The 18,211-nt window shown below is 47.4% G+C and overlaps 1 protein-coding gene across 15 annotated transcripts in view; it reads left to right on the plus strand.

Moving 5' to 3' along the window:
- Positions 1–18,211, plus strand: part of col16a1 (collagen, type XVI, alpha 1) — a 618,256-nt gene that overhangs the window by 110,332 nt on the left and 489,713 nt on the right. For 9 of the 15 annotated variants that reach the window (XM_070899262.1, XM_070899261.1, XM_070899260.1 and 6 more), the window contains exons 5-8: positions 5,738–5,861; positions 7,349–7,624; positions 9,206–9,286; positions 11,768–11,917. In XM_070899262.1, coding sequence (XP_070755363.1) covers positions 5,738–5,861; positions 7,349–7,624; positions 9,206–9,286; positions 11,768–11,917 — 631 coding nt within the window. The remainder of the gene's footprint in view (positions 1–5,737; positions 5,862–7,348; positions 7,625–9,205; positions 9,287–11,767; positions 11,918–18,211) is intronic. The other 6 variants (XM_070899274.1, XM_070899264.1, XM_070899267.1 and 3 more) reach the window with 1 other exon arrangement.

Genomic DNA, 18,211 nt, shown 5'->3' on the forward strand with positions numbered 1-18,211 from the left:
ACGAGTTACGGGATTACAGAATCCACAGAATGGCAAACAACGGATCAGATGAAAAGTACGATGCTGGAGATAATTGGGAGGACTTTATAGAAAGGCTCCAGCAAAGCTTTGTAACCAAAGACTGGTTAGGAGACGACAAAGCAGACAAGAGAAGAGCCCATCTCTTGAGCAGCTGTGGCTCGAAAACATATGCTTTAATGAAGGATCTGCTGGCACCCGAGAAACCAGCAAGCAAGTCTTTTGAAGAATTCAGCACACTGGTAAGAGACCACCTGAAGCCAGCAAGCAGCCTACACATGGCCAGACACAGGTCTGCAACTACAGATGCTGTGTGGGCCAGAGCATACCCGACTTCGTGGCGGAACTTCGGAGGTTGGCTAGTTTATGTGAGTTCTCCGATGAACTGAGGAGAGAAATGCTGAGAGACTTTTTCATTGAAGGAATAGGCCACACAGGCATATTCCGAAAGCTCATAGAGACCAAGAACCTGACCTTAGAGGCAGCAGCACTGGTTGCACAGACATTCTTGGTCGGGGAAGAAGAAACGAGGGTGATTTACAATGCAGGTACGGCAACTAACGAAATATTGGAACAAGAAGTTCACAGCATTAAACAAGCTGCTACCCCCATACACAGACAAAACTGGGAGAACAGGCTCTTGACAGCAGGCAGTGACGCCAGAAGCCATCAAGGGCCACAGGAACGGCCATTCACACCTCATCAACCCACAATGCGAGCAACCAACTACAAACTGAGAGAAGCTCAAGAGAGATCAGACAGATGCAGCTCATTCTTTGGGAACAATAGAAGCAGTCTGTGCTGGAGGTGTGGGGGTGGGCACTCGTCAAGGGGATGTCGATTTCAGCAGGCTGTTTGCAGGAACTGTGAATATACAGGGCATTTGGCCCGCATGTGCAAAAAAACGGCAGCTCAGCTGGTATACGAATCGGATGGGTCGGAAAGTTGTCCAGAAGATGGTGGGAACAGTACCCAGGACACCGATGTACAGAGGGTCAACATGATCAATGGCCGCTGCTCCTACAACAGGATGCCTCCTATAATGATGAGGGTCCTACTCAACGGGATACCTGTCAACATGGAGCTGGATACGGGAGCGAGTCAATCTCTCATGGGCGCTCAACAATTTGAACAACTGTGGCCGCATAAAAGAGACAGACCAAAGCTCACAAGGGTCGACACCAAACTAACGACCTATACCAAAGAAATCGTACCAGTCCTCGGCAGCGCCATGCTCTCTGTCACACACAAAGGGACAGTGAACCGACTTCCCCTGTGGATTGTCCCCGGAGACCCCCCAGCACTGCTGGGGAGAAGCTGGTTGGCAAAACTAAACTGGAAATGGGATGATGTCCATGCCATATCATTAGAGGAATGGACCTCCTGCTCAACAGTTATAAAGTGATATAAACATCTCTTTCAGCCAGGTGTGGACACTTTCAAAGGGGACAAAGTCAAAATCTACATCACACAGATGCTAGACCGGTCCATCACAAGGCCAGAGCTGTACCCTATGTGATGAGGGAAAAGATTGAACACGAACGAGACAGGTTTCTGCGGGAAGGCATTTTATCACCTGTGGAATTTAGCGACTGGGCAAGTCCCATCGTCCCAGTCATGAAGCCTGATGGATCCGTACGAATCTGTGGGGACTACAAATCTACCATAAACAGAGTCTCCCTACAGGACCAGTACCCGCTGCCCAGAGCGGAGGACTTATTTGCCACATTGGCTGGAGGTAAACTTTTCTCAAAACTAGACCTCACATCTGCGTACATGACGCAAGAATTGACCGAGCAATCCAAGCTACTCACCATCATCAACACACATCGAGGCCTTTTCATGTACAATCGATGCCCATTCGGCATCAGGTCGGCAGCTGCCATATTTCAGCGCAACATGGAGAGTCTGCTCAAGTCCATCCCGGGGATGGTTGTATTTCAAGATGACATACTTATCACGGGCAGGGACACCAACTCCCATCTCCGTAATTTGGAGGAAGTACTAAAGCGGTTGGATCGGGTAGGCCTACGAGTCAAGGAATCCAAGTGCCTGTTTCTCGCACCCGAGGTTGAATTTTTGGGCAGAAGGATTGCCGCTGATGGAATCCGCCCAACAGAGTCCAAAACAGAAGCAATTCGCCTGGCACCCAGGCCCCGGAATGTCTCAGAACTGCGCGCCTTTCTCGGGCTACTCAATTACTTTGGGAACTTTATGCAGAACTTAAGCACGCTGCTGGAGCCTCTCCACATGCTACTCAGGAAGGGGTGCGATTGGTTTTGGGGGGACGCCCAGGAACGCGCCTTCAATAAGGCACGTAACCTTCTGTGTTCCAACAGTGTTTTGACTTTCTTTGATCCAGGTAAAAAGCTAGTTCTCACATGTGATGCGCCAGCGTATGGGGTCGGCTGCGTTTTGCAACATGTCAATAGTGCGGGCAAATTACAACCCATAGCTTATGCCTCCAGGTCACTTTCGTGGGCGGAGCGTGGGTACGGAATGGTAGAAAAGGAGACGCTCGCGTGCGTGTACGTTGTCAAAAGGATGCACCAATACCTTTTCGGGGCCAAGTTCGCGTTAGAAACCGACCACAAGCCCCTCACGTCCCTCCTATCCGAGAGCAAGGCAATAAACGCCAACACCTCGACGTTAATTCAATGGTGGGCACTCTTGCTGGCGTTCTACGACGATACCATAAGACACAGACCAGGCACAGACAACTGTGCCGACGCGCTCAGCAGGCTACTCCTGGTGACCACGGAAGGGTCTGACGAACAGGACTGTGAGATAGTCATGGCAATCAATGCCTTTGAGTCCACAGGTTCACCCATGACGGCTCGCCAAATCAGAGCCTGGATGGCCAGCGACCCCACGTTATCCTTAGTAAAAAGATGTGTCCTAACCGGTGACTGGGCAGAGGCTCGCGATGCCTGCCCCGAGCAATTAAAACCCTTTCACAGGCACATGCATGAGCTATCACTACAAGCAGACTGCCTGAATGTGGGACAGCCGAGTAGTCATGCCTCTGTGAGGCAGAGAGGCATTGTCCGGGAGCTCCACCGCGAGCACCCGGGGATCGTTCTCATGAAGGCCATAGCCAGATCCCACGTCTGGTGGCCTGGTATTGACGCGAACTTGGAGCTCTGCGTCTGAAGGTGCACCATTTGTGCCCAACTCAGCAATGCCCCCAGGGAGGCACCCCTGAGCTCCTGGCCTACCAAACCGTGGTCGCGGGTGCACGTAGACTATGCGGGCCCATTCATGGGCAAAATGTTCCTCGTAGTTGTAGATTCATTTTCAAAGTGGATCGAATGCACCATTTTAAACTCGAGCACAACCTCCACCACTGTGGAGTGCCTCGCAACCATGTTTGCAACGCACGGAATCCCTGACATATTGGTCAGTGACAATGGTCCGCGCTTCACCAGCGCAGAATTCCAAGATTTTATAATTGACCACGGCATAAATCACGTGAAGACGGCAACGTTCAAGCCGGCCTCCAACGGCCATGCGGAGAGAGCAGTGCAAATTATTAAACAAGGCATGCTTAAAATCCAAGGTCCCATGCTGCAGGGTCGCCTGTCGCGACTGCTGTTGGCATACAGATCTCGTCCGCACTCACTGACTGGGATTCCCCCCGCGCAACTGTTGATGAAAAGGACTTTAAAAACAAGGCTCTCATTAATCCTCCCAGACATGCACGACATCGTTGAGGCAAAGCACCGTAAGCTGACTGAGTACCATGACAGAAATTCGAGGGGGAGATGGAATGAGATTGGGGACAAAGTGTTTGTACTAAACTATGGCAGGGGTCCCAAATGGCTTGCAGGGACAGTAACGGGCAAAGAAGGAAACAGGCTACTGGTAGTCCAAATGTACAATGGCCAAACCTACCGGAGGCATGTAGACCAAGTCAAAAGCAGATTTACCAACAACACTGCGGAACCAGAGGCAGACTACAATGTGGAACTCGCACCACACCTGGTGGACAGACAGAGGGAACAACCTGAGGAAAGGGCAATCCCAACAGACAGCCCAGGCGAGTCAACAACAATCACACCAATCGAAACAGACAGCCCAGGCGAGATACCAGTAACCACACCCAAAGAAAAACAGACACCAAGGCAAACAACTGAACCACAACTCAGACGCTCCACGCGAGAGCGTAGACCACCTGAGAGACTGAACCTATAAAGACAATAAGACCTTGGAGGAGGGTGATGTCATGTATCTTACATTACTTACATTATTATATATAACTGTATCCTAACATGCTATACATGACTGTAATAAGATATGACCTGTAACCACCAGCATACCTTACCACCAGGGGTGCACTTGCAAGAAACAGGTATATAAGGACAGGTCTCAGGCAAGTGCAGCATTCCAGAGCTATGAAATAAAGGTGCAGGTCCTGAGTGACCTTGACTTCACTACATGCCTCGTGTGAATCTGTACTGAGGGGACAGGACTTTACAGTATTCAAGTGGTTATTTCGTGGCAGTTGATTGAGGCTCACTGCCTTCAGCTTGTGTTCCTGTTACGACTCTGTCCTTAATCCGGAATACAATCCAGGGGAGCATTTACCATAATTGTGCTGATATGGTTTCAGCTCTTTGATCGGGAGACTGCTGAGCTGCTCTCCGACAGGAGCCTGCATTTATATAGCGCCTTAATGTAAAATATCCCAAGGCGCATCACAGGACAGCAATGAGACAAAAATGTCGGACAGCTGGCGAAAGAAGTAGGACAGGTGGCCAAATGCTTGATCAAAGTGGTCGTTTTTAAAGAACATCTTAAAGAGAACTCGAGAGGCGGAGAGCTTTCGGGAGCGAATTTCGGAACTTAGAGTCGAGGCTGCTCACGGCATGAGGGAAGAGAGGGATGCACAAGGGGCAAAGATTGCAGAGGGTTGTGGGGCTGGAGGAGGCTACAGAAATAGGGAGGGACGAGGCCATGGAGGGATTTTAACATGAGGTTGAGAATTTTAAAATCAAAGCGTTGCCAGACTGGCAGCCAATGTAGGTCACCGAGCACAACAACAATAACTTGTATTTATATAGCGCCTTTAACATAGTAAAACGTCCCAAGGTGCTTTACAGGAGTATTGTAAGACAAAAAATTTTACACCGAGCCACGTGAGGAGAAATTAGGGCAGATGACCAAAAGCTTGGTCAAAGAGCTAGGTTTTAAGGAGCGTCTTGAAGGATTAAAGAGAAATAAAGAGGCGGAGAGGTTTAGGGAGGAAATTCCAGAGCTTAGGGTCCAGGCAACAGAAGACACGACCACCAATGGTGGAACAATTATAATCAGGGATGCTCAAGAGGGCAGAATTAGAGGAACGCAGATATCTCGGGGGGGTTGTGGGGCTGGAGGAGATTACAGAGATAGGGAGGGGTGAGGTCATGGAGAGATTTGAAAACAGGGATGAGAATTTTGATATCGAGACATTGCTTAACCGGGAGCAATGAAGGTCAGCGAGCACAGAGGTGATGGGTGAGCGGGACTTGGTGCGAGTTAGCACACGGGCAGCCGAGTTTTGGATCACCTCAAGTTTATGTAGGGCAGAACGTGGGAGGCCAGCCAGGAGTGCATTGGAATAACCAAGTCTAGAGGTAACAAAGGCATGAATGAGGGGTGATGCGCAGGGGTGATGGGTCAACAGGACTTGGTGCATCATTGCTCATTCGATTAAATCCATGTTTTTCCATTATTTCAGACAGGTGTTCCCTCAGGGCCTGCCGCGTGACTTCACCTTTCTCGCAACACTGCTGCTTAAAAAGAAGACACTAAAGGAGAACTGGTACATGATACAAATCACCAACCAGCAGGGCTTGACTCAGGTAACGTGAAGTTGTCGTGGTTCAGCCATTCCAGTCCTGCATTTACACAGTGTTCTGACCACTGAGACAATCCCGTCAGTGCTGGGCTGGAATTCAGTGAATCTGGATAAGCCGGATTGGGGATTTGCAATCGTTCAGCTCCCTAAGCACACTGGGGTCGATTTTGACTATTGGCGGCTGCCCATTCTGGCAGTGAAAGAGCAACTTGTAAGATTTGGATCACAGGTCACACACAGATAACCCAAAGGGTCTTAGTGAGGCGTTTTCTTAAGGAGCGGTAGTTCAAATATAGTCAAATGTAACATATAATCAGGATAGACATCGTAGACAGACGACCGTGACAGGCAGCTTGTAGACGGCTGGTGTGCACGAATAGCTCTTCGCTGCACCGTCTGTCCCAAAAAGCCCTTTAGATATCTCTTTTATTCTCTTTTCGGGGTGGGCTTGGGGTACAAGATGGACAGGACTATCTAACCTGTAAGGGCTCTTCTCAAACCAAGGTGCCCAATGGTATGTTGAGTTCTTTGTCTCAACTCTAAGATGAAAACCTTCCCCTGTCCTATGAGATCATACTTTTGCTTATCTCGTTTGGACCTCTGATTACCTAGTCTTGGACAGTTTGTCCAACAAGACTCCTTGTTCGACCTCTTATTAAGGCCTGTTTTTGTGTTATGCCCTTGTAACTCAGGTTTCTGTACAACTCCTTATCTGACGTGACTGGAATCCTTCTGTGTCATCAACTTAGACAAACTGCTGAGCTAGGGAACCCGTATAAGACTATAATTTCTTTACCATTCCTTCCAAACCACGATTTCTTACACCCTGTGATTTTGAAACAGCAATCAAGGAGGGTGGGAGTCCCGGGACTACAGCAGCCTAGATTATTTTTGTAGGCCCCAAAGGAGCTCCCAGAAGTAATTTGATATTTATCTCTTTTTCAGCTTTGGAACTGGTTACAGGCTCTGACCAGAGCCAAGCTAAAATGACATGTTCTCCTGGGTATCCTGGCTAATATTTATCCTTCAACCAACATATTCAAACATTGCTATACGTGGGACCTTCCTGTGTACAAATTAGCTGCCGCGTTTCCTGCATTAAATCTGTGATTACACTTCGAAAGTATTTCATTGGCTGTAAAGTGCTCTGGGATGTTGTGAAATTGCGAAAGGTGCTATATGAATGCGCCTCTTTCTATTTTTTTGAAAAAGGGAGGCCCCTAGCTCACTCAGGTTTTTGGGGGGTGTAGCATGAAGGAGCCCTTCAGTCAGGTCACTCTGATACAAATATTAATAGCTTGAATTTCCACATCTCCAGCCATTCCCCTCTCCATTTTATGGTGTTTTTTTGCAGATTTTCTGATGATGTTCTCGTTGAAGTGGTGGCTGGAGATGGGAGAATGCCACAGAAATTGTACCCAATAGATTAAACTGAAAGTGTGGGTGATGTTGGGATCTCATGGTCTGATTTCTTCTCTCTGTCTTATTTAGTTTTCAGTTCGCATTGACGGAAGGGACAAAACGGTGGAGTACAAGGCCAAAGGTCGTTTCCAGGACTACGTGCGCTGGGTGTTCAGCAGTGAGGGGGTGGCTGCCCTGTTCGACCTGCAGTGGCACAAGCTTGTGGTCAGCGTGCAGGCGAACGTGGCCTCTCTCTACATCGACTGCCAACTGATGGAGATCAAATCAGTGGAAGAGAGGGCCGACATCGATATTGAGGGTCAGACGGTCATGAGCAGGCTGGCCGAGGATAGCAGGCCCGCCGAGGTATGTGCCATTGTCACACAATGACCCACAGCTCCTACCATGCCCTCTGTGGCTCCCGTGGCAACACTGAACACTGGTGGGGTGGGGGAGCAACAATTTCTGGTGCCCAGCATTGCCATGGTGACAATGACGTAGAATATGTCAGTTGATGCAGTGCATTTGTATATTGCTCAAAGAGGCTCGCCCAGATAGTGGCAAATGGTATTGAGAGCAGCCTCTCACTTGCAGTCGGAAATCCTGGAATGGTGGGTGAGGTGGGGAGACAGCTGACTACCTCCCATTGCATGTTGTGCCCGAGCTAATAGGAACAGGAGGCCATTTGGCCCCTGAAGCCTGTTCCACCATTCCATTGGATCAAGGCTGATTTGCTCAACTCCTTGTTTCCGCAACTCTTAATACCCTTACTGAATACCCATAAATCTATCAATCTCATTTTTGAAATTTTCAATTCATCCCCAGCCTCAACAGCTTTTGGGGGAGAGAGTTCCAGATTTCCACTACCCTTTGTGTGAAGAAATGCTTCCTGACATCACCCCTGAAACGGCCTGGCTTTAATTTTCCCCCTTTGTTGTGGGCTCCCTACCAGAGGAAATTGTTTCGATTTACCCTATCAAATCCTTTAACCATCTTAAGCACCTTAATCAGATCACCCTTTAATCATCTATACTTAAGAGCTTGTCAAAGTGATTCCAGGGAGTTGGCATAACTCAGGTGAAAAATGCCATCCCCACTGTCAGGGTTTTATCCATAAAGACCAGGCACTATGAGGGGGAGGTGCTGAGTGAGTGATGCTCCTGGGGACCTGTGTACGTTCAGAACTGGCCACAGTCTCGGGAGGAGGGAGAGGAATATCATAAATCCAAGGAATTCTCATTATAACAGACTTAATCCTTCTGTCAAGCTGCAACGAGTTGAATGGGTTCACTGACTGCTGCAGTTTGCCCCTTCATGTTTGCTGAGGCAATGATGGATATAGACAGGGCTTCAGAGTGGAGTCTTCAAATAGATGATTTTCAAAAGTAATTGTTGAGGCTCTCCCAATGGTTCAGTGGATCAAAATACTCTGTAATCTGGTACTCAGTTGTACAGACCAGGGTGGGTCCTACAATTGGCCTCAGTTCCTTTGGACTAGAAAGGGTGGAGGGGGAGTCAGCAGCTTGACTCAGCCAGGCTTCCCACTTCTAATTGCTGTCCAATGACCCTTGCTTGAAAGGTTATGTGTATGGACATGGTCATGCATTATTGTGATTCCTTTCATGGTAGAATAGGCTTCCCACACTCACTGTATAGACCGATGCAATAAGAATGGTGACTTGTGTGATGGAGAACTTCAGATGTCCCCACCCACCCACGTGCTCCCACATCAGTCACCACTTTCAGGGGAGGACAGGAGATAATTGGAAAGGTGGGGCAGCAGAAGTGGAGACCACCCTGTACACTTCCGGCCTTCACCCTCCCCTCCCCACCGTACTCGAGGGCCGATGGCTACACTGACTGAACAAACCCAGCAGATGTTGGTCAATCACACGGACCGAGCTGAGCTCGCCTTTTCTAATGTTATCGCCCTGTCTCTCTGCACAGGTCGACCTTCAGCAGATGATTCTGTTCTGTGATCCTCTCATGGCGGAGAAGCTGACATGCTGCGAGATCCCAGGGGTCAGGGTAAGTGACAGAGGCTCAGCTCCTTCGTAATCTTGTCAGAAACCCGTCATCAACCTGAACTCCTTATAGCATTCCTGGATCCCAGAAATTAGCTCCCGCTGAAATGTCACATGGTGTCTGGAAGGTCAGAGATGATTATCAGCGGCTCCTCCATCTCTGGAGTTACATCTCATGGCAGAGGGAAAGAGACTGGCCAGTGAGCTGTGCAGTTGGATTGATGCCCAAATCAACCAATCTATCTATCTGTTCAGTGAGCAACTGATCTATTGACGGAACCGTGGGCAAAATTGGAAGCAGATTGTATTGATGAATTCAAATGCAAAGAGGATAAATTTCTTTCAGAAAATAACACTTTGGGATATAGTAAATGAATAATTTGAGACATGACCTGACAGTTTAGCATGTTTGGGGGAACAGATGACTTTGGATCTATGGTTCCCAAAGCTCTCCACCACTAGGGTTTCTTTGTGTCTTGTCCGGATCTGTTGTAGAGGTTGATTGCTATGATTGGTTAACAATTCTGTTGTATTGTGCGACTACCAGGATGGCAGCAGATGAACTAGATGGACTTTGGTCTTTTTCGTCTAGCAATTCCTATGTTACTATCTATTCTATATCTGTATTTTCTCTCGGCCTCGTAGTCTCTCTGCCTCTTAGTCCCTGCTCTATCTGTCTCTGCTCTATTCTTCAGAAAATGGTACAATAGTGTAAAGATTTCAATGTCACATTTCGTGATTCGCTCCCACATCCGTATCACACTTTTTGATTCGCTCAAATTTCACACTCAACAAATGACAAGTCAGCAAGTAAAAAATGCAACCAAGAAAAATTCATAGGGCCTGAAATTGGTGGACTTACCATCCGCTGCCACTTGGCGGTCTCCCCTCTGAGCGGGTTTGGTGGAGGCCTCCCGCCGGTGGGGAGAGAAGACCGCTGCGTACCGTCCGCTGACGTGCAATGCGCAGAAGCGTCCTCCCACCCGCCGAGCTGCCAGTTTGCTCTGGGCGAGAATCCACTCCAGCAGGAGAAGGACCGTCGCATGGAGGCAGGTCTAACCTCAACGGTAAGTAAGAAGACCTGCAAAAAAAGGTTAGTAAACTTCTTTTCTTTCTTTTTTTTGCAGGGATTCGGTTGGATGGGGTCCCCTAAAGGATTTCTAGTGGTGTTATTTTTGATTTTTTGAAATGTTTTTATTTCATTAGTTCCCCCCTCCCTGGGCCCGACTCAATCCTTGCGGTACTTTGCCGAGGATTGCATTTACCACCGAGAATGAGAGCTCCCGCCCGCTGCCGGCCAGATTCAGCACATAAATTCCATTTTTGCCACCGGACGATCTTCCCCAGATTTTTCCATGAAACTTCTGGTCAAAGTACAGTCAGGATCTCAGCGGTCCTTTGGACCGTACTTCAGCGGAACTTAGCTTCCACCAATTTCGGGTCCAAAGTCTTTTTGGCCACAACCAATCAGAACTCACAAGATTGAGCAAAGCTGAACCAATCAAATAACTCAAAATGCAAGATCTCCACTCCATTAATTGGCCACACCAGTCTCTCAAGCAAGATCTCCTCTCCACTGATTGGCCATAACAGCCTCTCGAGCACGATGGGTGATCTGCAAATTAGTGCTATTTTGTGGGCAGTTTTGACTTGAGACCACGAGGACCTGGATTGAAATTGCTCTTCGTTTGGGGTCATTGTAGCCTCCAGAGAAGGCAGACATTCATCCAATCAGCCCAGGCTGGAGTCAGACCAAGGATGCAGGGATCAAAAGTTAGTGTCCCAGTCTCCTGTACCACCAGATCCCTTCAAACATGCTACTTCCACCGAAAATATTATAAAGCAATCGAAGATTTTAAAAACATTTCATTCATCTTTCCATTGATCGCTGGGCCCTATCTGATGCTGTTCCCAGTTCTGAGCAGGGCAGGTGGATGTAATGTTCTTTACAGTGATGGAGCATTCTATCTGAGGGAGCTCGCCCTTCCCTATGGTGTACACTTCCTCTCATCCTTACTCACTCAGAGTGCTGGTGAATGCTTCATTGGACCTCTAGATCATCCTGTCCTCCCAATAGGTTGTAAATCTTCCTGGATCACCATGGGTAAGACCACTTCCACCTCTCTTCAACATTGCAAAGTACCACAAGCATGTTCCTGGGTTCTCAGGTGATTATCAGATCATTTTTTGCCCTGTTCTCCACCTCCCCCTTGTTTATCTCCCATCGAAGCACAACATCCTGATCTACCTCGCCTTCTTTCCTCTTTTCACCCGTGGCCTATCCTACGCTGTGAGGTTTCTCAATTATAAAGCTAAAAGATAGTTGTGCGGATCACAGGCCTGAACAGATGGGCATCTTAGGCGAGGGAAAATGTAGTTACATTTTTGTTCGGATTAAAGGATTTTCTTACAGTTGCGTTTTCGTTCCCAAATAAAAGCCTGTCGTGCATTGCTAACTGGCCATGATTGACTGTCTTTCTCACAGTGTGCAGCGGAGCCGTTCGTCCCAAAGAGCAGGCGGAATGCTGAGGTGAAGAGGAAGAAGAATTCAATTGTAGCTCTACCTCAGATAAGTGGGAAGGTCCAGACCAAATGCTTCTGCGTCGAGGAGGACACGAAGACAAAGGTGAGCCAGGTTAGTTTGCTGATGATTTATTCCGGTAGGTGCTGCCAGCTGATAGGATACCCCGCCAGGTACACAACGGGAAAAATGACGGCCAGTGTTCTGATCCATTGTACTGTGCAAACCGCTATCAGCGGCAGCTTAATAAACAATGCCAACTTCTGTACAACTTCACTGTGCTCAGATTTACAGCCCATAGTGACTGTGCTCCATTGGCTGAATTCTCCATTAAATAAAGCTCTCCTTCAACTGATCTTTCACAATCGGGCTGCGATACTGCTGAATTACTGGGTGGCAGTGGGGAGATTTCGCCAAGTATTCATCTTGTTTTGGCATTTGAGACAAACCCACATGTTATTTTGCAACATCCCAGTGAAAATATCAAAATATTCTGTTCTGTTGGATCTTGTCTGAAAACCTCTTGATCTCTCGGAGTACGTGTGATATTTAAGGTGTCAGCCGTGGCTCAGTGGTAGCACTCTGTATCAGAAGGTCGTGGGTTCAATTCCCACTCCATCGACTTGAGCACAAAATCTAGGCTGACACTTGAGTGTGGTACTGAAGGAATGCAACACTGTCAGAGGTATTGTCTTTCGAATGAGACGTTAAACGAATGCTCCGTCTGCCCTCTCAGGTGGACGTAAAAGATCCCATGGCATTTTTGAAGAAGAGCAGGGGGGTTCGCCCGGGTTGACATGAACAATCTGTATCACTCACCCAACATCATTAAAAAAGATTATCTGGTCATTATCTTATTACTGTTTGTGGGACCTTGCTGTGTGCAAATTGGCTGCCGCGATTCCGACATGTTAACAGTGACTACATTTCAAAAATATTTAATTGGATACAGAGCACTTTGGAATGTCCTTTGGTTGTTCAAGGCGCTATAGAAATGCAAGCCTTTCTTTCTCTATTTTCTTTCTTTGTTTCTCTCTCTCTTCTTTCTTTCTTAGGAAACAAATATATAAATGCAAGTCTTTCTTTTGTTCTTGTCCTCTCCCATAAAACAGCAGTGGAGACTGAATAAACTACTTTGTTAAGTGCTCACCTGATGAGGAACACATCCCTTTCACCCTGGATCACAGGTTTGATGGAAACAAATGGAAGGGGGGTGGGGAATTGGTGCAGTCGCTGTGTGTAGTCATGGCCGACTTATTTAAAAAGAACTTGCTTCACTATATGGCCCCTGGCGGAGGCAGAATATTTATCGGAAGGTGTTTAGATGTGAGCTTGCCAGAATAAACAAAAAGTTCTAATTTTTAAATCGGAATTTCACATTGAGATTCAAATTGAAACAATTGGGCCCAAATTTCCTCATGAGTTGCTCCGTTTTTTTGGAGCAAATAGATTTTTTTGGAGTAACTTAAACATCTCAATTCTCCACATTTAAGTTGTTCCAGTGTAATTGAGTTAGTTAGGTTTTTTTTAAGTTCAGGTTTTTTTTTCAAAAGGGGGCGTTACCAACCACTTACCCCTGTTTTGGCCATTTATGCAAGTTTAGATAGTTACTCCAAACTAACTTAGGCCAGAGTAAATGTCGACTTTTGTACTTTCTGAAAAACCCTGCGGTGAGTTTAGAGTTCAGCGCAGGTAGCCAGAGACGGGGGTCGGAAGCATTAAACACTAAAGCACTAAAGACATCACTTTAACCAATAAAGAACCATATAAACCATAACATTTAATAAATAATAGAAAATGTAAAATAAATCAAGTAATAATTAGTAAAGAGTCTTACCTTCCCGACTGGAGCACGCACCGATGCCCTTCGGTCAGGCCTCGGTGCGGGAGCCTCGCAGCCAGCAGCAGTGTGTTCTCCCATGATCCAGTACAGACTCCAGTCGGGTTGAGGATACCTTCTACTCTTGTTTAATCTTTTTGGTTGTTTGGGTTTTCCTCCGTCCACTATTTGTCATAGCTGGGTTGCTGTGGCTTTGTGTCTTTCTGCTCCCACTTCCCTTGGAGCGCTAAAGCTAGCAAGAAGGTGGTATCAGTGCAAGGGAACCTTCCCTCCCTTAAAGAAAAGGGTCCAGTAGAGTGGACAAGGGAGAACCAGTCGATGTGGTGTATTTGGACTTTCAGAAGGCTTTCGACAAGGTCCCACACAAGAGATTAATGTGCAAAGTTAAAGCACATGGGATTGGGGGTAGTGTGCTGACATGGATTGAGAACTGGTTGTCAGCCAGGAAGCAAAGAGTAGGAGTAAATGGGTACTTTTCAGAATAGCAGGCAGTGACTAGTGGGGTACCGCAAGATTCTGTGCTGGGGCCCCAGCTGTTTACACTGTACATTAATGATTTAGAACGAGGGGATTAAATGTAGTATCACCAAATTTGTGGATGACACTAAGTTGGGTGGCAGTGTGAGCTGCGAGGAGGATGCTATGAGGCTGCAGAATCACTTGGATAGGTTAGGTGAGTGGGCAAATGCATGGCAGATGAAGTATAATGTGGATAAATGTGAGGTTATCCACTTTGGTGGTAAAAACAGAGAGACAGACTATTATCTGAATGGTGACAGATTAGGAAAAGGGGAGGTGCAACGAGACCTGGGTGTCATGGTACATCAGTCATTGAAGGTTGGCATGCAGGTACAGCAGGCGGTTAAGAAAGCAAATGGCATGTTGGCCTTCATAGCGAGGGGATTTGAGTACAGGGGCAGGGAGGTGTTGCTACAGTTGTACAGGGTCTTGGTGAGGCCACATCTGGAGTATTGTGTACAGTTTTGGTCTCCTAACTTGAGGAAGGACATTCTTGCTATTGAGGGAGTGCAGCGAAGGTTCACCAGACTGATTCCCGGGTTGGCGGGACAGACATATCAAGAAAGACTGGATCAACTGGGCCTGTATTCACTGGAGTTCAGAAGAATGAGAGGGGATCTCATAGAAACGTTTAAAATTCTGACGGGTTTAGACAGGCTAGATGCAGGAAGAATGTTCCCAATGTTGGGGAAGTCCAGAACTAGGGGTCACAGTCGAAGGATAAGGGGTAAACCATTTAGGACCGAGATGAGGAGAAGCTTCTTCACTCAGAGAGTGGTGAACCTGTGGAATTCTCTACCACAGAAAGTTGTTGAGGCCAATTCACTAAATATATTCAAAAAGGAGTTAGATGTAGTCCTTACTACTAGGGGGATCAAGGGGTATGGCGAGAAAGCAGGAATGGGGTACTGACGTTGCATGTTCAGCCATGAACTGATTGAATGGCGGTGCAGGCTCGCAGGGCCGAATGGCCTACTCCTGCACCTATTTTCTATTTTCTATGTTCTATGTTTCAATGCTGCAGGCTGTGCATGAAATTCATGCCCCTCGTCGCCGACGGCAGCCGTGATCCGCGATGATCAGCCCCAAGCACTCTAGCTAGCACAGTGCAGGGCTGATCAATCTCGGCCGAAGAAAATGGTGAAAAATTTACCTAAGGGATTCAAAAAAATTTTTTATTGACACAAGCGGCCTTACCTTTAAATACCGCCCCCCGAGCGGTCGGCCACCCTAACAACGCCACCTGCAGCTGCCGGTGTTGAAGACCGGTCTGGTTGCGCAGAGCTTGACGGATCTCCCTGCAGCAGTGGGCTAAAGTCCCGAGAAATGGAGAGGCTCCTGCATTCATGGGAAGGGGGCAGTGGGGTCATCTGGTGGTATTGGCTGCAGTACAGACTCCAGTCAGGTTGAAGATACCTTCTACTCTAGTTTAATCTTTTTGCTTGTTTGTGTTTTCCTCCGTCCATTATTTGTCATATCTGGGTTGCTGTGGCTTTGTGTCTTTCTGGACACTTATGCCTTATATCAATCATTGCCTGCAATCATTGTGTGCAGATCCTGGTAGTCGGGGGGGTTGGGCGGCAAGTGTAGGCTCCCGGCTGAGGCAGTCACTGCTGTCCTGATTGTGATCAGGGCTACATGTTGCGTAATGGGTCATCAACATCTCGTTGTGACTAACTTGATCCTTCAGAAAACATCATACCCCACTAGTCCAACCTATTACTTGAATAATTCACCTCAGACTAGATTACCTCTCATTTTTAAGAAATAACTTCTTTGCATTAATGTGCCTCTGTCAGGGACTGACTGTTAGAGTAACAGGGTTTAACCCACCACTGTCTCCTTTGGCACATGAGAGAACGCCAAGTGCATGTTCTAAATTGGATGTGCTTGTTTGAATTCAGTAATGCATCCGATTATGACCTTGGTATTTTACCCCACCCATGTACTTTAAGTCTTTTGATATGCCCCTTCTTACAGACACCTTTAGTTAGCAGTCTCCGTTGTTAGAAACAAAACGTCGAAAGGTCAAGCCATCTACATTTAAAATGGCCCCTGTGTCCCTCCTCACTCCTACACCCCCAACACCATTCTCCCCCCGCAACCCAACCCAACCCCTCGCAGCCAGCAGCAGGATGGCTGGCCGAGTGCCAATGTTGCTAAACACGTTTTGCCTTTAAATGGCCAATTGCCAAGGTTGAAGATCCATTGCGCATGCGTGCATGCTACAATGCGCATGCGCAACGCTGCCAGCAATGAAAACCATGCTGGGCCCTAGCCCCCCCACCCCCCCCCTCCCAGCACGACACTTGCTCCGCCCTCCTCAGCTTTTGATGCGCCACATCAAGGGCCTACAGCGTAAGAGCAGCGACGAGCATTCGAAGGTAGGTTTTCGCCGTGCTTTTTTACTTGCAAAGTCGGTGCACCAGACGGAGCTGTGCCATTTAAAGTGGATGGGGAAATTTGGGCCCAATGACTCAGAAATCCCGGATTCTCCTTCCCGCGGACATTCAACTGGATTGTGGAAAAAAGAAGCGCACCCTACCTGTAGCTGCTGCGCCCACGCGAGATCCCAGTCCGGAGGCCTCTCCTGACCATGCACGCGCTGCGATGCGCATCGGGATGTGCGTAGGCCTGGAGCTGGAGTCACATGGCTCTGGACAGCCAATCAGGTATAGTATATTCTCATTCATAGTAATAGGAGTTTGGTATGTCTGAAGCTCCTATTACTATGAATGAGAAACACCCCCAAACACCCAAACATTACATAAAACATTAAAAAAAACACCTCACATAAATACATTATAGAAATTAAAGTTGATAGAAATGTTTTTGAAAAAAAAATATTTGCTGATTTTTTAAAAAAGTTTTAATTATGGTTTAAAATTAAATTACCTGAGTGGGCAGGGTTTTTTAACATAAATATGTATTTTTAAATATTATTTGAATATGTTTCAGATGTTTTTAAACTCTTACGCTGGTAAAAGTAGGCTATATGCCTGCTTTCACCAGGCACAAGAGTTTTAAGGACCTTCGCAGGGCAAGAGATCGGCAAATAGCCCAATCTCTGCCGTGGGAATGTCCTTGCTCCCGATATGTGGGAGATCTGTTAATCCAGAAACTTAACAGCTCGGAAAAGCCGGTTTTCAGCGCATGCACATTTCGCGCCAAAAACCGGCTTCTCCGATGCCTTCCCGGGTCTGTACACACGTCGTACGGACCCGGGGAGGCTGGGATTTCTGGGCCATTATTCCTTCCATTAATTTAACAACTGGAATAAAGCAAGTGAAACAAAAAAAATGCCTTGCTGAGATTTAAGGAGGCAATTCCAGAGCTTAGAGCCCAGCTGAAGGTACGGCCACCAATGGTGGAGCAATGGAAATCAGGGATGCGCAAGAGGGCAGATTTGGAGGAGCGCAGAGATCTGAGAGGGCTGCATGGCTGGAGGAGGTTACAGAGATAGGGAGGGATGAGGCCATGGAGGGATTTGAAAATTGTAAAATCAAGGTGTTGCCAGACCCAGATCCAATACAGGTCAGTGAGCACAGGATGATGGGTGAATGGGATTTAGTGCAAGTCAGGATACAGCAGCAGAGTTTTGGATAAGCTCAAGTTATTAGAGGGTGGAAATTGTTTTGCCGGCAAGGAGAGCATTGGAATAGTCCAATCTAGAGAGGCATCGGTGAGGGTTTCAGCAACGAAGGCGGGCAATGTTATGGAGATGGGCAATGTTACGGAGGTGGAAATAGGCGGATTTAGTTATGCCGCGGATATGTGGCCGGAAGCTCATTCCAGGCTCAAAATATGAAACCTAGGTTGTGAATAGTGTAGTTCAGCCTCAGATAGATGCTGGGGAGATTAATTGAGTCAGTGGCTAGGGAACGCAGTTTGTGGCGGGGACCAAAGACAATGGCTTCGGTCTTCTCAATATCTAACTGATGAAAATTTCTGTTCATCCAGTACTGGATGTCGAACAAGCAGTCTGATAATTTAGAGATCATGGAGGGGTCACGAGGTAGAGCTGGATACCATCAGTGTACATGTGGAAA

The sequence above is a fragment of the Pristiophorus japonicus genome, chromosome 14 (assembly GCF_044704955.1).
Source record: "Pristiophorus japonicus isolate sPriJap1 chromosome 14, sPriJap1.hap1, whole genome shotgun sequence".
NCBI classification, from domain to species: domain Eukaryota; kingdom Metazoa; phylum Chordata; class Chondrichthyes; family Pristiophoridae; genus Pristiophorus; species Pristiophorus japonicus.